The sequence below is a fragment of the Lissotriton vulgaris genome, chromosome 2_1, assembly GCF_964263255.1.
Source record: "Lissotriton vulgaris chromosome 2_1, aLisVul1.2, whole genome shotgun sequence".
Classification (NCBI taxonomy): domain Eukaryota; kingdom Metazoa; phylum Chordata; class Amphibia; order Caudata; family Salamandridae; genus Lissotriton; species Lissotriton vulgaris.
In genome coordinates, this window is record NC_141687.1 from 1728219246 (window position 1) to 1728235764 (window position 16519).

The window sequence follows — 16519 nt, forward strand, 5'->3', positions numbered from 1 at the left end:
CTGGAGCGGCACTCCAGAAGAAATTCTGCCATATTGCAATTGGCTGAAATTTGACTGGAATCAGCAAAATTTCACAATTCAGTCGGGTGGACAGAATATGCCGCCCATCCCTAGTCCAAACTGAAGGATTGAATTTAATTTTGTTTGTACTTAGGTTATGCTTATGCTTTGACTTGATAATGTGTTTAAGGTGAACATTTCCATTTGCACTAAAAAGGGAATTATGTTTGCAAAGCAAATTTGGCTCCACACTAGTGCTTGTACCAACAATTTGCTGCTGGAAAATCAGGAACAAAAATGCATGGGCAGAATGACCAAAGTAGAATTTTCCCACCCAGACATTGATAAAATAATACAGTTTATGGAATTCAGAATTCCTGAATGGGTAAACCAAATCCGCTGTAATTGGCACATCAACGCATATTCACAGCCTTTGCATTTGCAAATGTGTGTTGGCAATTTCCAAATGCATTTTTGCAGCATGACAGTTATTATGCCATTAGAATGTGTTTGAGATTTAATCTCATTAAACGTGATTGTGCTACACTGTCACTGTTCTCTCATTTGTCACTTTCAGTTCTAGGTTGCTCCTTCCTTTACTGTGAGCAACTAAAAAATTCCAAATCCATGTATGTTTATAATTCAATGTAAGACTTACACAACAACACAAAAGTGTTACAATTTACAACTAACACAACAGGTTGCTAAACTCAGGCATGGCACATGTTGGCTGCAATATATATAAGTAGTTTTGGCCAAGGACTGTACACTTTAGCACCGTTTGACACCACGTGATTGTCCTTTTCTGAAGAGTGGATATAAATAGATATTGGATATCTTTGTGCAAGGTTACTGAAAAGAAAGCCTGCCATAAATCTACAACAGTGAACCATTCTGCAGTACAGGGAATTCAGAAAAGTACAGTGGCTGGATTTGTATAATGCTACAACAGGGCACAACTATTTCCTGAATCGGTCTCAAATCCTATATCTGCTGTTAGGCTCCTGCAAACCCATAACTGGTAAATTACATTGGCTTCCAATCAACTCTTTCAGTGTGCCTTGATGAGCATGTCTTCCAACATTGGTTTTATTCTCACAATGGCCACTGGAGACAAATGATAGGATGGTGTTCCGGGGTAAACCGCATTTGGCTTTGATGTGATTTGGACTGGATCTACACCTTTTATAAGCCCAATGTCTTTCCCTAGGAAATCACACACTTCTGCATGTATGGTGTCTCCCAGATCCTCTGGTAACACCGAAATGGTCAATAAGGGAAAGATTCCTACTTTAGCATTTTGTGTAATCATTTTAAAGTTCACTTCCTCATCATGAGTCTGGAAAGCTACATCACCCGTTGTGCAGTATATTATGCAATTTACCTTGCAGAGATGATCTCTCTCCCAACAAATGTTCTGGGATTGTATCACAGACCACACATTGATGCTTTTCTCTAAAGATTCTGAGTCTCACTGGAACTTCTGAAATTGGATTTTGCATTTGTAACCCCAACTACCTAGTTTTGTTTCGTCCAAGAGAGGCAAGCCTGGTACTTCCACTGTTCTCATAGTGTGACAGGTTGCTTATTTGTCAATCAGAAATGACACATTGTGACCATAAACATTTGCATCCACATATGGTCCACTGCATCAGCAGGCGGCGTTATTTTGGCCCTATTCTGCTTGGGAGTTTGCATTTGTTGCATAGGCATTCTTGGAATTGGTGTTCCTTTTAAATTCTGCATTAATTCTCAAGCATTTTTGGTATTAAATCGTCATTCTTGTTTGCAATACCGCAGCACAGGACAGACATGGCTAGCTGTAACCTTTTTCATGGCTACAATGTCCATTCCAGATCCCTTACCCATGGGAACACCTCTACCTTTGCTGTGGGATATATTCATAAAAAGTTTATTTCCTGAAACTCCAGCCTGTGGAGCAACAACCCCTTGCATCAATCCATATTCCTCATGAACTGTCTTCTTTGGATCTTGTATGATTCTTTGCAGCTTTAACCAATCAGTATCATTTGAAGCTATTTTCTACTTCTAAAAGGTAATAACTGCTTCCTATTTTTCTATCACCAGTGGTGATGGTACACTGGTCCATTTTTCTGTAGGTGGTTCTTCTTTGGGTATTGTACTGCTATTTTACATGCCCATGAGTCAGCTGGTACCACAATGTCAAGTAACGGATAGATATCCTTACTCAGCACCACTGAGTTCTTTATAAACCTGTCTACTTGTGCATATCAGAACACTGGCTTGGCTCTCAATTTTGGAAAACTGTTCATAAATGCTGACAAATCACCTCTAATGCATGGGACATGTAGATAAGTTCCTCCAGCTATTTCCCTCAGTGGACATGCTGCTGCCTCAGCCCCTTTCACTACATTCTGTTTTCCCTCTGCTTACCTCTGTTCTTTTCATTTTTCATTGCCCATGTAAGTTTCAACTTCTCCACATCTGTCCATCTGGAAATGTATTTAGTCAGCTCAATAAGGTACAAATGTGTTTCTGACAACCTCATGTTTTCTTTTGCCTGATCATCCAACTCAACACTACAGCTACGATGCAGATTCACACCGTTAGCAAGATCAACATCATACTTCTTTGCTATCCCTGCCAATTTTTCATGTACCATTGCAGCCCATCAATTAATCTTTTTGCACAGATAGATTGGCTCAATACTTTGTTACTGATCCAGATGATCAAACCCAAATAGCCCTTGATTAGCGCTACTAAATCTACCTATAAATTTGGAATATCCAATTATCTATCGTTCTTTGTCTCTGATTCTCTTGGGTGCTTCATGGCCTCTTTCCTTTTATCCCTAGTAACCTCTTCAAGCCATGCTGGAAAATATTCACCTTCACTGAGTACCATTAAGTTGGTTAACAATGAACATCTGTTATTCAGCGCCAAGAGACCTATGGGTGAACGTGGGTTTTACAAATAGACATTTTATGTTATGTTATTTACACCTAATTCATTAGAAGCTAAGGGAGTTATGAAGACTAGCGTCGCTCCTCCATATACTAAAGCCTGACAATGTTATAGGGGTCTCAGTTTACCTCAAGGAAGGTTTAGGGCACTAAAAGGGTAAGTATACTACGCCCACTTCAAGATAAAATAAGTCAAGGAAGGTGTTGGGCACTAAAGGGGCAACATTTACTATCCTCACTCCAATCTATCTTAACTCAGAGAAGGGACTGGACACAAAAACTGCAACATTAACTTTTTTCCACTACATTATAACTTATCTAAGGGAAGGTTTAGGACACTAAAAGGGTTAAATATACTATTCACACTCCACAATTATTTAAGTCAGGGAAGGAGTTGGACACTAAAGGGCTAAAATTAATATTCCCACTCCAATGTAGCTTAAGTCATGTAAGGTGCTGGACACAAAAACGGCAACATTTACAATTTCCACTACAATAAAACTGGACACTAAAAGTGTCCCATGCCAAGATAAATTAAGACAGTGAAGATATTGGGCACTACAGGGCAACAATTACTATTTTCAGTCAATTCTAATTCACAGAAGGTGCTGGATGCAAAAAAGGCAATATTGTATATTCCCATTGCAATACAACTTATCTGAGGGAAGGTTTTGCACACTAAAAGCTTTACATCTACTATTACCACTCTAAGATAAATGAAGTCAGGAAAAGTGTTGGACGCTAAAGAAGCAACATAGACCATTCCCACTGCAATATAACTCGTCTGAGTGAAGGTTTTGGAGAAAATAGGGTGAAATATATCATTCCCACTCCAAAATAAATTAAGTCAGAGAATGTGTTAGACACTAAGGAGCAATATTTATTATCCCAACTCCAATGTAACTTAACTAATGGAAGGTGCTGGACACTAAAGAAGGAACATTGACCATTGCCACTTCAATACAAATCATCTGAGGGACATTTTAGACACATAAGGGTTAAATATACCATTCCCACTCCAAAATAAATTAAGTCAGAGAAGGTGTTGGACACTAAAGGAGCAATATTTATTATTCCTACTCCAATGTACCTTAGCTAATGGAAGATGCTGGACACTAAAGAAGTGAGCAAAAAAACGATGGATTTAGGCCCAGATCTCTGTTCTGGGGTGAATGTATGACATTGTTCTGCATTGTGTCAATCAACTTTTGTTTTTTGCATTTGTCACCCCGAGTGGGACGGGTATGCTCAGACGTGAGTCCGGTGCTCTCCACGCCACTGGAGTCAAGCTATCCTGGCTGAAGATGGCTGATAGCCAGAAACCGGTCCTAGGATGCTTGATTCCGGTCCAGGGAAGACATGGCTTGACGGTTCGGGCTGGACTGTTCCCATGAGGCACAGGGTCAAGGCTGATTTGCATATGGCCATGTTGGAACTGGGGTGGTGTGGTGAGCAAAAAAACAATGGATTTAGGCCCAGATCTCTGTACTGGGGTGAATGTATGACATTGTTCTGCATTCTGTCCATCAACTGTTCTTTTTAGCATTTGTCACTCTGAGTGGGACTGGTATGCTCAAACGTGAGTCCCGTGCTCTCCACGCCACTGGAGTCAAGCTATCCTGGCTGAAGACAGCTGATAGCCAGAAACCGGTCCTAGAATGCTTGATTCCGGTCCAGGGAAGACATGGCTTGGCAGTTCGGGCTGGACTGTTCCCATGAGGCACAGGGTCAAGGCTGATTTGCATATGGCCATGTCGGAACTGGGGTGGTGTGGTGTGCAAAAAAAACGATGGATTTAGGCCCAGATCTCTGTACTGGGGTGAATGTATGACATTGTTCTGCATTCTGTCCATCAACTGTTGTTTTTAGCATTGGACACTAAAGAAGTGGCATTGACCATTCCTGTTGCAATACAACTCATCTGAGGATTGGCTTTGGACATAAAAAGGGTTAAATATACTATTTCTGCTGCAAAATAAATTATGTCAGGGAAGGTGTTGGACACTAAACAGGCAACATTTACTGTTCACACTCCAATGTCACTTAAGTCAGAGAAAGAACTGGACACAAAAACTGCAAAATTAACCTTTTTCTACCACAGTAAAACTTATGTAAGGGAAGGGTTTGCATAGTTAAAGGGTTACATTTACAATTCCCACTCCAAGATAAATTAAGCCAGGGAAGGTATTGTACACTAAAGGGGCAACATTTACTGTTCCCACTCCAATCTAACGTACCTCAGTGAAGGTGCTGGACACTAAAGAGACTTCATTGTCTATTCCCATTGCAATAAATCTTACCTGGGGGTAGGCTTTGGACACTAAAAGGGTTATATATATTAATCCTACCCCAAGACAAAAAACGTAATGAAAGGTTTTGGAGACTAAAGGGGCAACGTTTACTAATGTCACTCCAATCTTACTTAACTCATGGAAGGTGCTGGACACTAAAGAACCAACATTAACAATTCCCACTGCAATAAAACGTATCTAGGTGGGAATTTTAACAACACTCAAAAACGATTCCATACATTTTTTAAGAAACTTGCAAGCATTTTTTTACTTAACTTCTTTTTTTATGCAGGTATTGTAATTATTTCTCATCAAATATCATATAACACTGTTTCTGTTTGAATAATTGCATTTACCTTTTGATAATTATTAATAATATATCAATAGTTATTGTTTTTTACATTTTCAATTGGTTTTATAAAAATAATATAAAATTGTTTAAAAAATTGAAACTCTGAAATAATGTATATATAGATAGTTTCAAATAATAATTAAAAAACACACCCTTACCCAGTATTAGTCCCACACCCCATTCCAAAGAAATGTCTACATTTAATGTATTAAATTAAATAAATACACATCCAAAAATAAACACATACATAGATTTTAAAATACTCCCTGCCCTTTAAACACAACATCCTATTTCTCAGTTTCTAATTTTGTTTCAAATTTTTACACAACAATACTTTATTTTATAAAATAATCCCACCCTTATTCCCCAAAAACCCAACATCCCGCTCCAAATGTTTTCATTGTTTGAAAATAAATGTATTAAAAAATATATACACTGATACATTATTTTTAAAATACCTCCCACCGTTATCCCCTATAAACCCATAATCCTGCTCCTAAAAAATATAAGCTGACAACAGTTTCCAGCTCCCTGCTTAGTCTCTGTCGTGGCCGGAGCCGCTACCACCACATCCAGCCAACCAGAGCGCCCGGAGGTGCTTCAAAATTGGGCACGATTTACCGCAGCACAGGTCCAGCTGACAACAGCTTCCAGCTCCCTGCTTGGTTTCTCTCTGGCCAGAGCCGCTAACACCCCATCCAGCCAATCAAACACCAGGAGGCACTTCAAAATCAGGCACAGGTTCCCATAGCGCGGGTCCCGCTGACAACAGCTTCCAGCTCCCTGCTTTGTCTCTCTCGCGGCTGGAACCGCTGACACCACATCCAGCCAATCAGAGTGCCAGGAGGCACTACAAAATCGGGCGCAAGTTCCTGCAGCACGGGAGGCGCATGGGCATGCTGAGCCACGCCCGGGCCAAGCCTGGGCTAAGGGCGGGCCGTCTGCGCCCGTTGGTGATATGAGTTGGCAGGGCAGGGCCACTTCCCTTGGCCTCCGGCTAGAAAACTACTCTCAATCTACGGAGATATGCTGGGAGCAGGTCTAAACCATCTGCCTCTTTAATTTGGGCGTATCCTCTCCTGCTTGGGAGCCTTGTGTCCTACACAGCAGCCCTTGGCTGGATTTTACCCACCCCACGTACTGTACTGCTATTTGCTATAAAGGATACTGATAAGAAAGAATACATCCTTGTTAGACAGGTAAAATGGGGAGACGTACCTGTATAGGAAAAAAAATCACTAACTATGCAATCCCCAACAAGCCATCAGCCAACCTTGATTGACAAGATGCTTCACAGGGCTATAGGGGTAGTTACAAATGAAATTGAACAAGCTGAAAGACGGTTATCAATAACACCGGACCTAGTTTCTCCCATTTCTAGCCCAGAAATATTAGCGTTCCAAAAACCTGCAGAATCCGTCTCTTTAAGGGCCCATTCTAGGACTTTGGCCCTGGTACATGAAGCACAACCCTTGATCTTGCATATCGAGGATCATCCTCCAGGATTACAGAAGAGAGGGAATATTACATCTACTCCGAAAGCTGGGAGGGCTCAGAAGAGGGTCACTAAAGATCTTGTAAAAAAATGGGGGTTCGGAGAGGGAAGGGTCGGGTTATGATGTGAGGAGTTGACTACTCTGACTTCTCGGGTTGGCAAATTGACATCCTTATTTGAAGCTTATATTGGAAAAGTAGATTCTAGGGTGGATGTTCCATATTACAAATGTATGTCTCTTGCCAGCCCTGCCTGACAGGAAAAAGACCAGGCCCCAGAATATATCCTGTGTCTGCCCCCGCAAATACAGAACAAAAGGGAGGATGGGGTCGCCCACACGAATATATCGAGCAAGTTGAGTGAGGCTACTAACCTACAATGCCAAGACCCTAGAAGGGGTAGGGAGGATGGTAGGAAACAAAGACCCATTGTAGAAACAGCCCAAGTTGAATCTAATATACAGAGCCCGGGCTTAGAGTATAGAGCAACTGGGGGGCAGGACCTAAGAACAGAGGCACTAGAGGGTAGCCCAATCTTACCATGCATTAATCTCCCCCCAGATTCCACACCATATGTTCTGATCGTAGCTAAAGTCCCAGAACTCAAAAAAGGACAAAGGGAATCGCACTATGGTTTTAAAAATAAATGTATTTTCTGGTTGTCAAATCAATTTTAATTCTCTTAAAGAGATGCAAATGAGATTTTATTCACATGTAGGGCAGGATGGGTGGGCCAAAAATTTAAAGACATACCTGGTGACATTATTGTAATCAATTTTAGAAATCCCCAGGTTGTAAGGACGCTCCTAACGCAAATCCATCAAAGGTATGAAGTGGGTATAAGACCCCTTCCATTGGGGTATTTTTATCCCCTGAGACTTATCCCATAAAACAGCCCGTGGGTAGTCCGCGGGGCAGGACCCAGATACCGGCGCAAGCAAAATTCCACTGTGGGGCCAAACCAACTAAATTCATTGTTTTTTAATCTCCCACTTGTAAATAGATGTGCACCCTTAGAAAAAGTTGATTGTCTAAAACCATATCAGCAATTGAAATCAGAGCTAAGTTTGCAGAGGGATTATCGGGGAAATCACCAGAATGGGAGGAAACTGTATAAAACTTCCGTTAGCATTAGACAGAAATGAACACAGGGATTAAGGAGGGTTGCCGGGGAGGAAAGTGTCCTAAATGTGGGGATGGTTGGATCTTCTCATTACCATACTACACCAGTTGCATCATTGAACTCTGTGCAAGCATCTTTAGCCCAGTGACAGTCAACCACAGCAACTATACCCACTAAGTCTGATGGGAATGTCCTTACGCCGATTGTAGCAGCTACTGACAACTCAAAGCAGCCACTAAGAAATCTATCTAAACTTCATGTTTTATCATGGAATATTGCGGGCCTTACCTCTAAACTGGAAAATCCAGAGCGGGGAGCCCTCATCCGTATAAATGATATCTGCATGTTCCAAGAAACCTGGGCCAGGGAGGGCACTCATATACTTAGCTATGGGACCTTTAGCCTAGCAGCCACCAGTGGGGGAGAAGGTAGACCTGCGGCAGGACTTTGCACATGCAGCCAACGGTCCACCGCAAGAACATCTCAGAAGGTCATATTCTGATGGACCATCACTTGTGTGCCACAGCGAACTGTTGTACTTCTAATCAGGCCCTTAGATTGCATTTTAGAAAGTTATATGCCCTAGGATTTGCCCAGAGAGTAACTAAGAGTAAAAGAAAAAATATTTTCTTAGCCTACTAATACTCTAGCAAGCCTATCAGCATTAACACAACAGTGCCATGAGTTGAAAAGCTAAAGACTACATGGAGGAGGTTTAAAGTCTTCATTGTGTGTTTCTGCATAGAGCAAGAAATAAAAAGGTTTGTAATAGTTCCCAAGATGGATGTCTACAATAAATCACAGTTATTTTAAAAATGTTGCAATAGATTTCTACAAAAATGGTGTTCATATTTTTTTTAAATGTAACCAGCTTATTGAAAAACAAGTTGCAGTAAAATCAGTTTAAATAAAGTTTGATATTGCTACTAAAATTCCTAGATTTTAACTTGGAGTATTCGTGAAAAGTGTGATTCCCTCCTCCTTTTAGATGAGACTTTCTCACTTTTTCACTCACCGTATAAGTGGGTTTTAGCTGCACTTTCATAAGTTCAGGGTACATTTACACTAACCTTGGAGATTTTGAGGGTCATTTAAAAACAACAAGAATTACCTCAGGAAGTGAGCGCAGGCCTGTGCTATTTCATCAAGCTAATGATATAGCAAGTTACTGAAAATCTTCACTGACCCTTTCAGACAGAGATTAAGATAGCAGATACATATCCCTCACCCTGTGATCACATGTAGGCAACACCACTGGAAAGAAGTGATGCTGCAGAGTTGTATACGTAATTATGGTTTACTTGCCACATAATACATATTTTCTGCTTAATTTTTATATTTAAAAATAGTTTCTAGCTCAAAAAGATCAAAAGCTTTAGGAAAATGATACAATGCTTTAAAGTCCCTTTGCAAAGGTTCACTGGTCAATTTTTATTTTATGAATCCTGTATTCATATATCCCTGGCACTAATGAGGACTGTGTTTTACATTGAGAACATGTAAAGATATTAATATGCCATTAAAAGTTGATATATTGACTCCCCTGAAGCTGTTCATGACTATGAGCACCATGTTGGCAATTTAGATTTCGTTCAAGAACATTTTTAATTATTGCACTCCTAGAGGCTTGCTAACTGAAAGTACATAGTCGTGTGAATGCCCTTCATAATTTGTCTCACCCCACCTTTCTGTCCTGATAATTACCCTATCCAATATTTGACTTGTGGAGTCAAAACAGCAACCTGATTTAAGCCTGCAAATGGAACAGGAAACGATATGGTATTTGAATATCAATATTTTCACTATCCACAGTGTTTTCTACACCACATGCATTTTCACCTTTCTCTATTTATGATTTTTCCCACCATTGTTACTATTGTATTACTGTCAATAGTTGCTTTCGTATGACTAAATATTATTTGGAAACAAAAATTAGTAAAGTAGAAATTATTTTTATACACAGACCTTTATAGCATTTATTGCATATGACACTGCTGCTTTTGAATTGATTTTCCAAATGTTTATGGATGTTCTCTCTGTGGAACACAGTCATTCTGTCAAATCCAGTTCCATCTGAAATATTGAGTTGCTCTGCTATTCTAAACGTGGTGCTAATGAGATTCGATCTTTGCCTAGACAGTCTCCAGATGTATTAAAATTCCAAAATAGTGGAATAATGCTTTCACTGAATGTACTGATTATGCAACCCAATTCACTTCTTTTTACTGTATAGGTTTATAACCCTGTCACATTACTTGTTAGCCCATTGCTGTCAAATTCTACTAGCCTTAGATAGGGGCTAAACAAATAATATTATGCAAAAACTACTTATGAGAGTTAGCAACCATCTATTAAACGCTGAAAAGAAAGACACAATTCAATACGTTGCCTATTGAGCTCTTAATTATAAAATTCTGAGGACTGCTATTGGACCTCACGCATATTAATGCATCTTTCAGTTCTCTGATGTTATGTTTATATCCTTCTTTAATTCGCAAGAATTACAGCTATCAAAGACCCATTTCTTTTATCACAGAATTTCATATTGTTTTGTAACTAATAATGTTCTCTCTTATCACCTAAAGACTGTCTCTATGAAGTCTGCAACTGGTCTCCCTGGTATGACAGTTCTCAACCTCAACTAGATGAAGAAAGTGGAGAATTTGAAACATTTGACAACATTAGAGGACAAGGATATACTATTTGTTCAACTCCGCTGGACATTAATTGCCGAGCAGAACGTTTTCAATCGATTCCGATAGACGAGCTGAACCAAATTGTGCAGTGCGACAAATCATTCGGATTGACTTGTTACAACGATCAACAGACCTTTTTACCATGGTGCTTCAATTATCAGATCCAAGTCCTGTGCTGTCAGTTTGTGCCCTGCAATGCCATATCAAGTTCTACAGAGACGCCAATAGGAAATGATTGTGTGTGTTCTGCCAATGGCAACATCTTCTCTCCTGGTAAGTGCATTACACAGTTGGGGTTATGTTGATTTGCTTATGCTTTCTTATCCTTTAGATTAGATTAGATGCAAGAGCATGTACCTGGCAAAATACTAACTTATCCATGTATGTTGCATTGGCAAATCTAATGTCCAACAAATGAAATAGTACGTGGCCTTCCGGAATATGTCACCCAGTGTGTGGAGGTCTTGTCTTGTCAGTGTGCTTTGCACAAGTTTTTTGAGTGTCAAAGGCAGCCATGGACTTTGTGAGAGAGGAAGTTCAGGGGAATATAAACAATCACAGCCCAGGATCTAAGTTTACACCAGTTTATTTTTTTTATTTTTTTTCAATAAAAGTATTTATTGAACATTCTTCTTTCTCTTTTTTTTTGTAAAATTTTTATTGAACAGGTTCGAGAAATACATAATTAGATACATAGCAAAAGAAAAAAGTAATATTGTATTATGCAAAACAGAAGGCAAGTAGTTAACAAAATTCAAAAAATCAACAGATAGTACATTCCTTTTTCAAGTCTTCAAAACCATAACATATTATGAGAAAATGAGGCATAACCTTAAGCTGGTGATCTTCTATGTACATATATTATGCTAACGTAAACTAAATTTTAATTTTAATCTCTCTGTTGTTCATACCAATTGGCTACTGGTGACCAAATTAGTTCCCCAAATGATCGGGATTTTTTCCCTCTAGTTCTGTAGATGGCTACTTCTTGTTTATATGTTGCTAAAAGTCTATTCAGCCATCCCTGAAATGCTGGAGCCTCAGAGTCCTTCCATCTGGCTGCTAGGATAATTCTATAGATAGCAGTACCTATATAAGTAATAAACATTTCTGGGTTACTGAGGTCTAGAGAGCTATCATATCCTAGCAGGAACAAAGTTGTGGATGTTCTAATTTCATGGCCAAAAATCTCAGCCCAGTATTTTGTAATGCTTTTCTTAATTTGATCTAATTTGGGGCAGTCAGAGAACATATGTATCAGATTTGCAGGTCCAAGTTTACATCTGGGGCATTTATCGAGAGCAATCTTACCCCATGTGAACAGTTTGGAGGGTGTATAATATAAGTTACATATAGTTTTGTAAATTTGGGCTTTTAGATTACTCGCTAATATAACTTTAGAAGATAATTGTAAAGACATATCTATGTCAACATTAGGATTATTTAATTTACTGGCCCAGTTAGTTTCTATAGTTTCTATGTCGTCAGGGTGGTTACTCAAGAAAATGTCGTATATATCACTTATTCTGGTTGTTTGTTTTTGTATAAGGTCCATAAATGGTATGGATTTTAAGTCTATATTAGGAATATACTGTTTCAGAGATGTATAAATTTGGATAAACTTTAGGTAATCTGTAGAGTAGATATGATATTTGGCATATAATTTGTCAAATGTTATTCTGCCATCTCGATTTAAGAAGTCGCCAATAGTAATTAGGCCTAAATTCTCCCAACGTTTAGTTATATTGTCATTAAGGTATTGGGGTATTATTGAGCTGTACCATAGGGGTGTATATTTGGTATATTTAGGAATTATCAATGTTTTAGTAGTTCTAGTCCAAATTTTAAAGGCGTCTGAAATGATTTTGAATGTAATCTTTTTAAAATAGGAAGGATCGATTTGTCTTAATAGTAGACCTCTAGCTGTACTTCCCAGTGTTAATTCGTAAATGGATGGTAAGTGTTGTGGTGATTCATTATAGTCATTGCAGCTAGGTGTAAGCAAGAATGTAATTTGGTGTAGGATGGTAGCCCATAAATAGTATGTTAAATTTGGGACCGCTAGGCCACCTCTAGAAACTGGTGATACTAACTTAGGTAAGGCTCTTCTTATCTTCCCGTAGTTCCAAATAAACGAGGATATTGCTTGGTTCAGCGTTTTCATAGAAGCATTATTGATTAAAAGGGGAATTGCTCGAAACAAATATAGAATCTTTGGGAATATTGTCATTTTGATATAATTACTTCTACCAATTATAGACAGATGAAGGTTGTTTACTCTGAGTAGATCAGCTTTTATCTTTTTAATTAGAGGATCGTAATTTAGTGCATTGATATCGTTGGTGTTTGACGAGATATTCACTCCCAGATATTTTGCATTTTTAACTCTGTATTGACTTATAAATGGTGTATTCTCGGTGCATATAACCATAGTTTTATCTTGGTTTAGAGAGTATCCAGAATAGAGCCCGAAAGATTTAGTTGTTTCTTCTATTTCAATTATGGCCTCTGTAGGGTTAGTTGTTACAACCGCAACGTCATCGGCATAAGCAAGGACTTTAGTGTTGTAGATGCCGACTTTAACTGGTATGATCGCTAATGATGTTAATAGTTTAATAATTAAGGGATTGATATAGAGTGCGAATAATAATGGAGAGCACGGGCACCCCTGTCGCGTACCTCTCTGGATGTTTATATTTTCGGATTCACAACCACCAGTCAAGATTCTTGCTTTTGGATCAACATAAAGGGCTTTTATTGATTTTATGAATACGGGGCCGATGTTATTCATGGTTAATATTTCCCAAAGAAACTGCCAGGAAACCCGGTCAAAAGCCTTTTCTGCATCCAACAATATCATCGACATCTGACCCTTCTCTACTTTCATGATGTCAAAAAGAGATATTACTCTGCGTGTATGGTCTGTGGTGCTTTTGCCTGGTATAAACCCATGTTGCCAGGGAGACACTAGGGGCCCCATTAGGATGGCGGGCGGGCTTTGCCCGCCCGCCATCCTGTCGGAAATCGGGACCGCCCGCCCTAAGGGCGGGGGTCCCGCACACACCATTAGGATGTGCCCCCCACAGTGGCGGGCACATCCTGTATTTTCAGCATTGTGGCGGGCGGTGCGCTCTGCACCGCCCGCCACAATGCAGAAAATGCACTTTCACATTTTCATTTGCAAAGCGGCAGGCACCGCGCGGTGCCTGCCGCTTTGCAAATGAGAATGAAGGGGGGTACCACAGGTACCCCCCATGTGCACCCCCCACCTGTACTTCACTCTGGGGGCCCGCAGGGGGCCCCCAGAGTGAAGACCGCATGCCTTTCCGTGGCGGCAGCGCCGCCGCGGAAAGCCATCTAAAAATGCCCATGGTAATATTGCGAGCGGTGTCTAACAGACACCGCCTGCATGTTACTCGTTTTCCGCCCCGGCCGCTAGGCGACCGGGGCGGAAAACAGGCGGGCGGTATTTTGCACCGCCACCTTCCCCTCCGCCATCCTAATATGGCGGGGGGATTTGAGCTTGCAATGTCGGGCGGTTTGCCTCCGCCAGGCCGGCGGTGGCCACCGCCAGCCTGGCGGAGGCAAACCGCCCGTCATCCTAATGGGGCCCTAGGTGTTCAACAATCTTACCCAGGCGGTTAGCAAAAATTTTGGCCTATGTTTTAGAATCAGAATTGATCAGCGAAATTGGCCGATATGATGTTGTTAATTCAGGTGGTTTATCCTTTTTCCTAAAAACAGCTATATTGGTTTGTTTCCACGATTCGGGGGTTTTTCCATGCCACTGAATCCCTAAAAAGAGATCATGCAGGAATGGTATAATTACTTTACCCAATATTTTATACAGGTCTAGGGGTATCTTGTCTGGTCCCGCTGCTTTCCCTGCGGCTAATTCAGCTATTGCCAGCTCTACTTCTACTCTGGAGATTACTTTATCTAACTCTTTCTTTGTATCTTCATCGATGGTTTCTACCATGTTTGTCTCTCTGAGCCAGTTGACTAGAAACTCTTTGGTTTCATCGCTCGATCGCTTATCTTCATTATGATATAGTTTTTGGTAATAATTCTGAAAGCATATAGCTATATCCTCCTGGGTGGTATATTTCTGACCGCCGTAATCAATACCTTGTATGAAGTTACGAGATTGAGTTTGCTGAGTTTTAAGAGCGAGGTGTCTCCCTACATTTTCCCCTGTCTCATAGATTTTATTCGGTTAGCTTGGAGAGTTTCCGCTGCTCTTTGAGTTAAACAACAAAAAGGGTCTTGACTCCTAAACTCAGCAAGGCTGAGCCAATATTAACTAAAGAAACAATACACTTGCCAGTGCTGAGTAACTTACTTTTCAAATACAATTAAAGAAAACAGCATGCATGAATATAACATGAACACTTGCTTTATGAATTGCAACTTTTGCTTTTATTTTTCTTCTGAAGGTTATTTTAGTTTTTGGTCAATTTTTGTTTTGTGCATGAGAATACAAAAAAAGGTCTATATACATTTATATACAAACATGGAAAAATGCAAATGGGTTTGTACAATAAATCAAACAGCCTCGCAAAAAACACATTCTTGGCCATCCATTCATACTACTCCACATCCATACTGGTCCCGGTGTCAAAAGAACCTATATACACAAAGCTTGAAGAGTCTTTTTTAGTCGTTTTTTGCAATTGTTTGTAAAATTTGAAAGAAAAGCAAACAGTCTTTCTGTAGATTGCCGTGAAAATTTCAATACAAATTCAAAGGGATGACCCGGGACCGGGTCGGTCGACACGTTTCAAACCCTGTTAGTGCCAGGGTTCTCCTCAGGACCAAAAGTAATTACAAAGAAAAGGAAACAATCATAAATCTTATGTTCTAAAAGATATTAATAAGAGAAGAGCCTTGTTCGCTATCTAGCTTCCCTCAGCCTACCTCTATTTCTGGGTCATGGCTCCAACCGTAAAACCAAGGCAATAGTATTCCAAATGAAGGGGAGAGGGAGGTGCTGGAACACAAGAGAAAAACAAACGACAAGTGCGCTAAGCTTTTAGTACTGCCAGTGCAGTTGTCATATGGCTGAGATACCCGCCACCCCCTCTCAACACAATCCCCAAAAGGAGGGAAACCGGAAACAGTTCTTGAAGTTTTTGGAAGTGGGAGGGAGTGACCCTCCCGGCCGTATTTATTAAAACAAAATTAAAACATTAAACGTTTCATGTTATGTACAATTTCATTACCACATTGCGCTGTTTGGCTAACTTTAACATATTCTCTAATACAGAGGTTCTCCTAGCCGAACTAGCATCCTACAAAACATTCTCTAGAAATATTGAAATTGTACATCCTAACGTTTAAGGGCCAACGGCAAGGTCATAACCGGTGTCAAGATCCCTAACCAGACTTACCCCTCCCACTTGGGAGGGGCGACAGCACGGAGGCTTACCTCAAGTGCGACTACTACCAATTTCCCTTGACTTGACGGGGGCACTTAAGAACTCGACGCCAGTTAAAGGTCGTTCGAATACTCGTGTGAGGTATCTAGAAGGTATCGTAGACCTCCCCCCAACCCCACACAACTTACCGCATCTGCCGTCGCAGATGTCACTGGCCCCGGGAAATTCCCCAGGAGGGGG

The 16519-nt window shown here is 40.3% G+C and overlaps 1 protein-coding gene across 1 annotated transcript in view; it reads left to right on the forward strand.

Moving 5' to 3' along the window:
• LOC147733201 (mucin-2-like) overlaps positions 1–16519 on the forward strand; it is a 1190401-nt gene that overhangs the window by 904698 nt on the left and 269184 nt on the right. The window contains exon 30 of the mRNA XM_086957735.1: positions 10791–11174. Coding sequence (XP_086813861.1) covers positions 10791–11174 — 384 coding nt within the window. The remainder of the gene's footprint in view (positions 1–10790; positions 11175–16519) is intronic.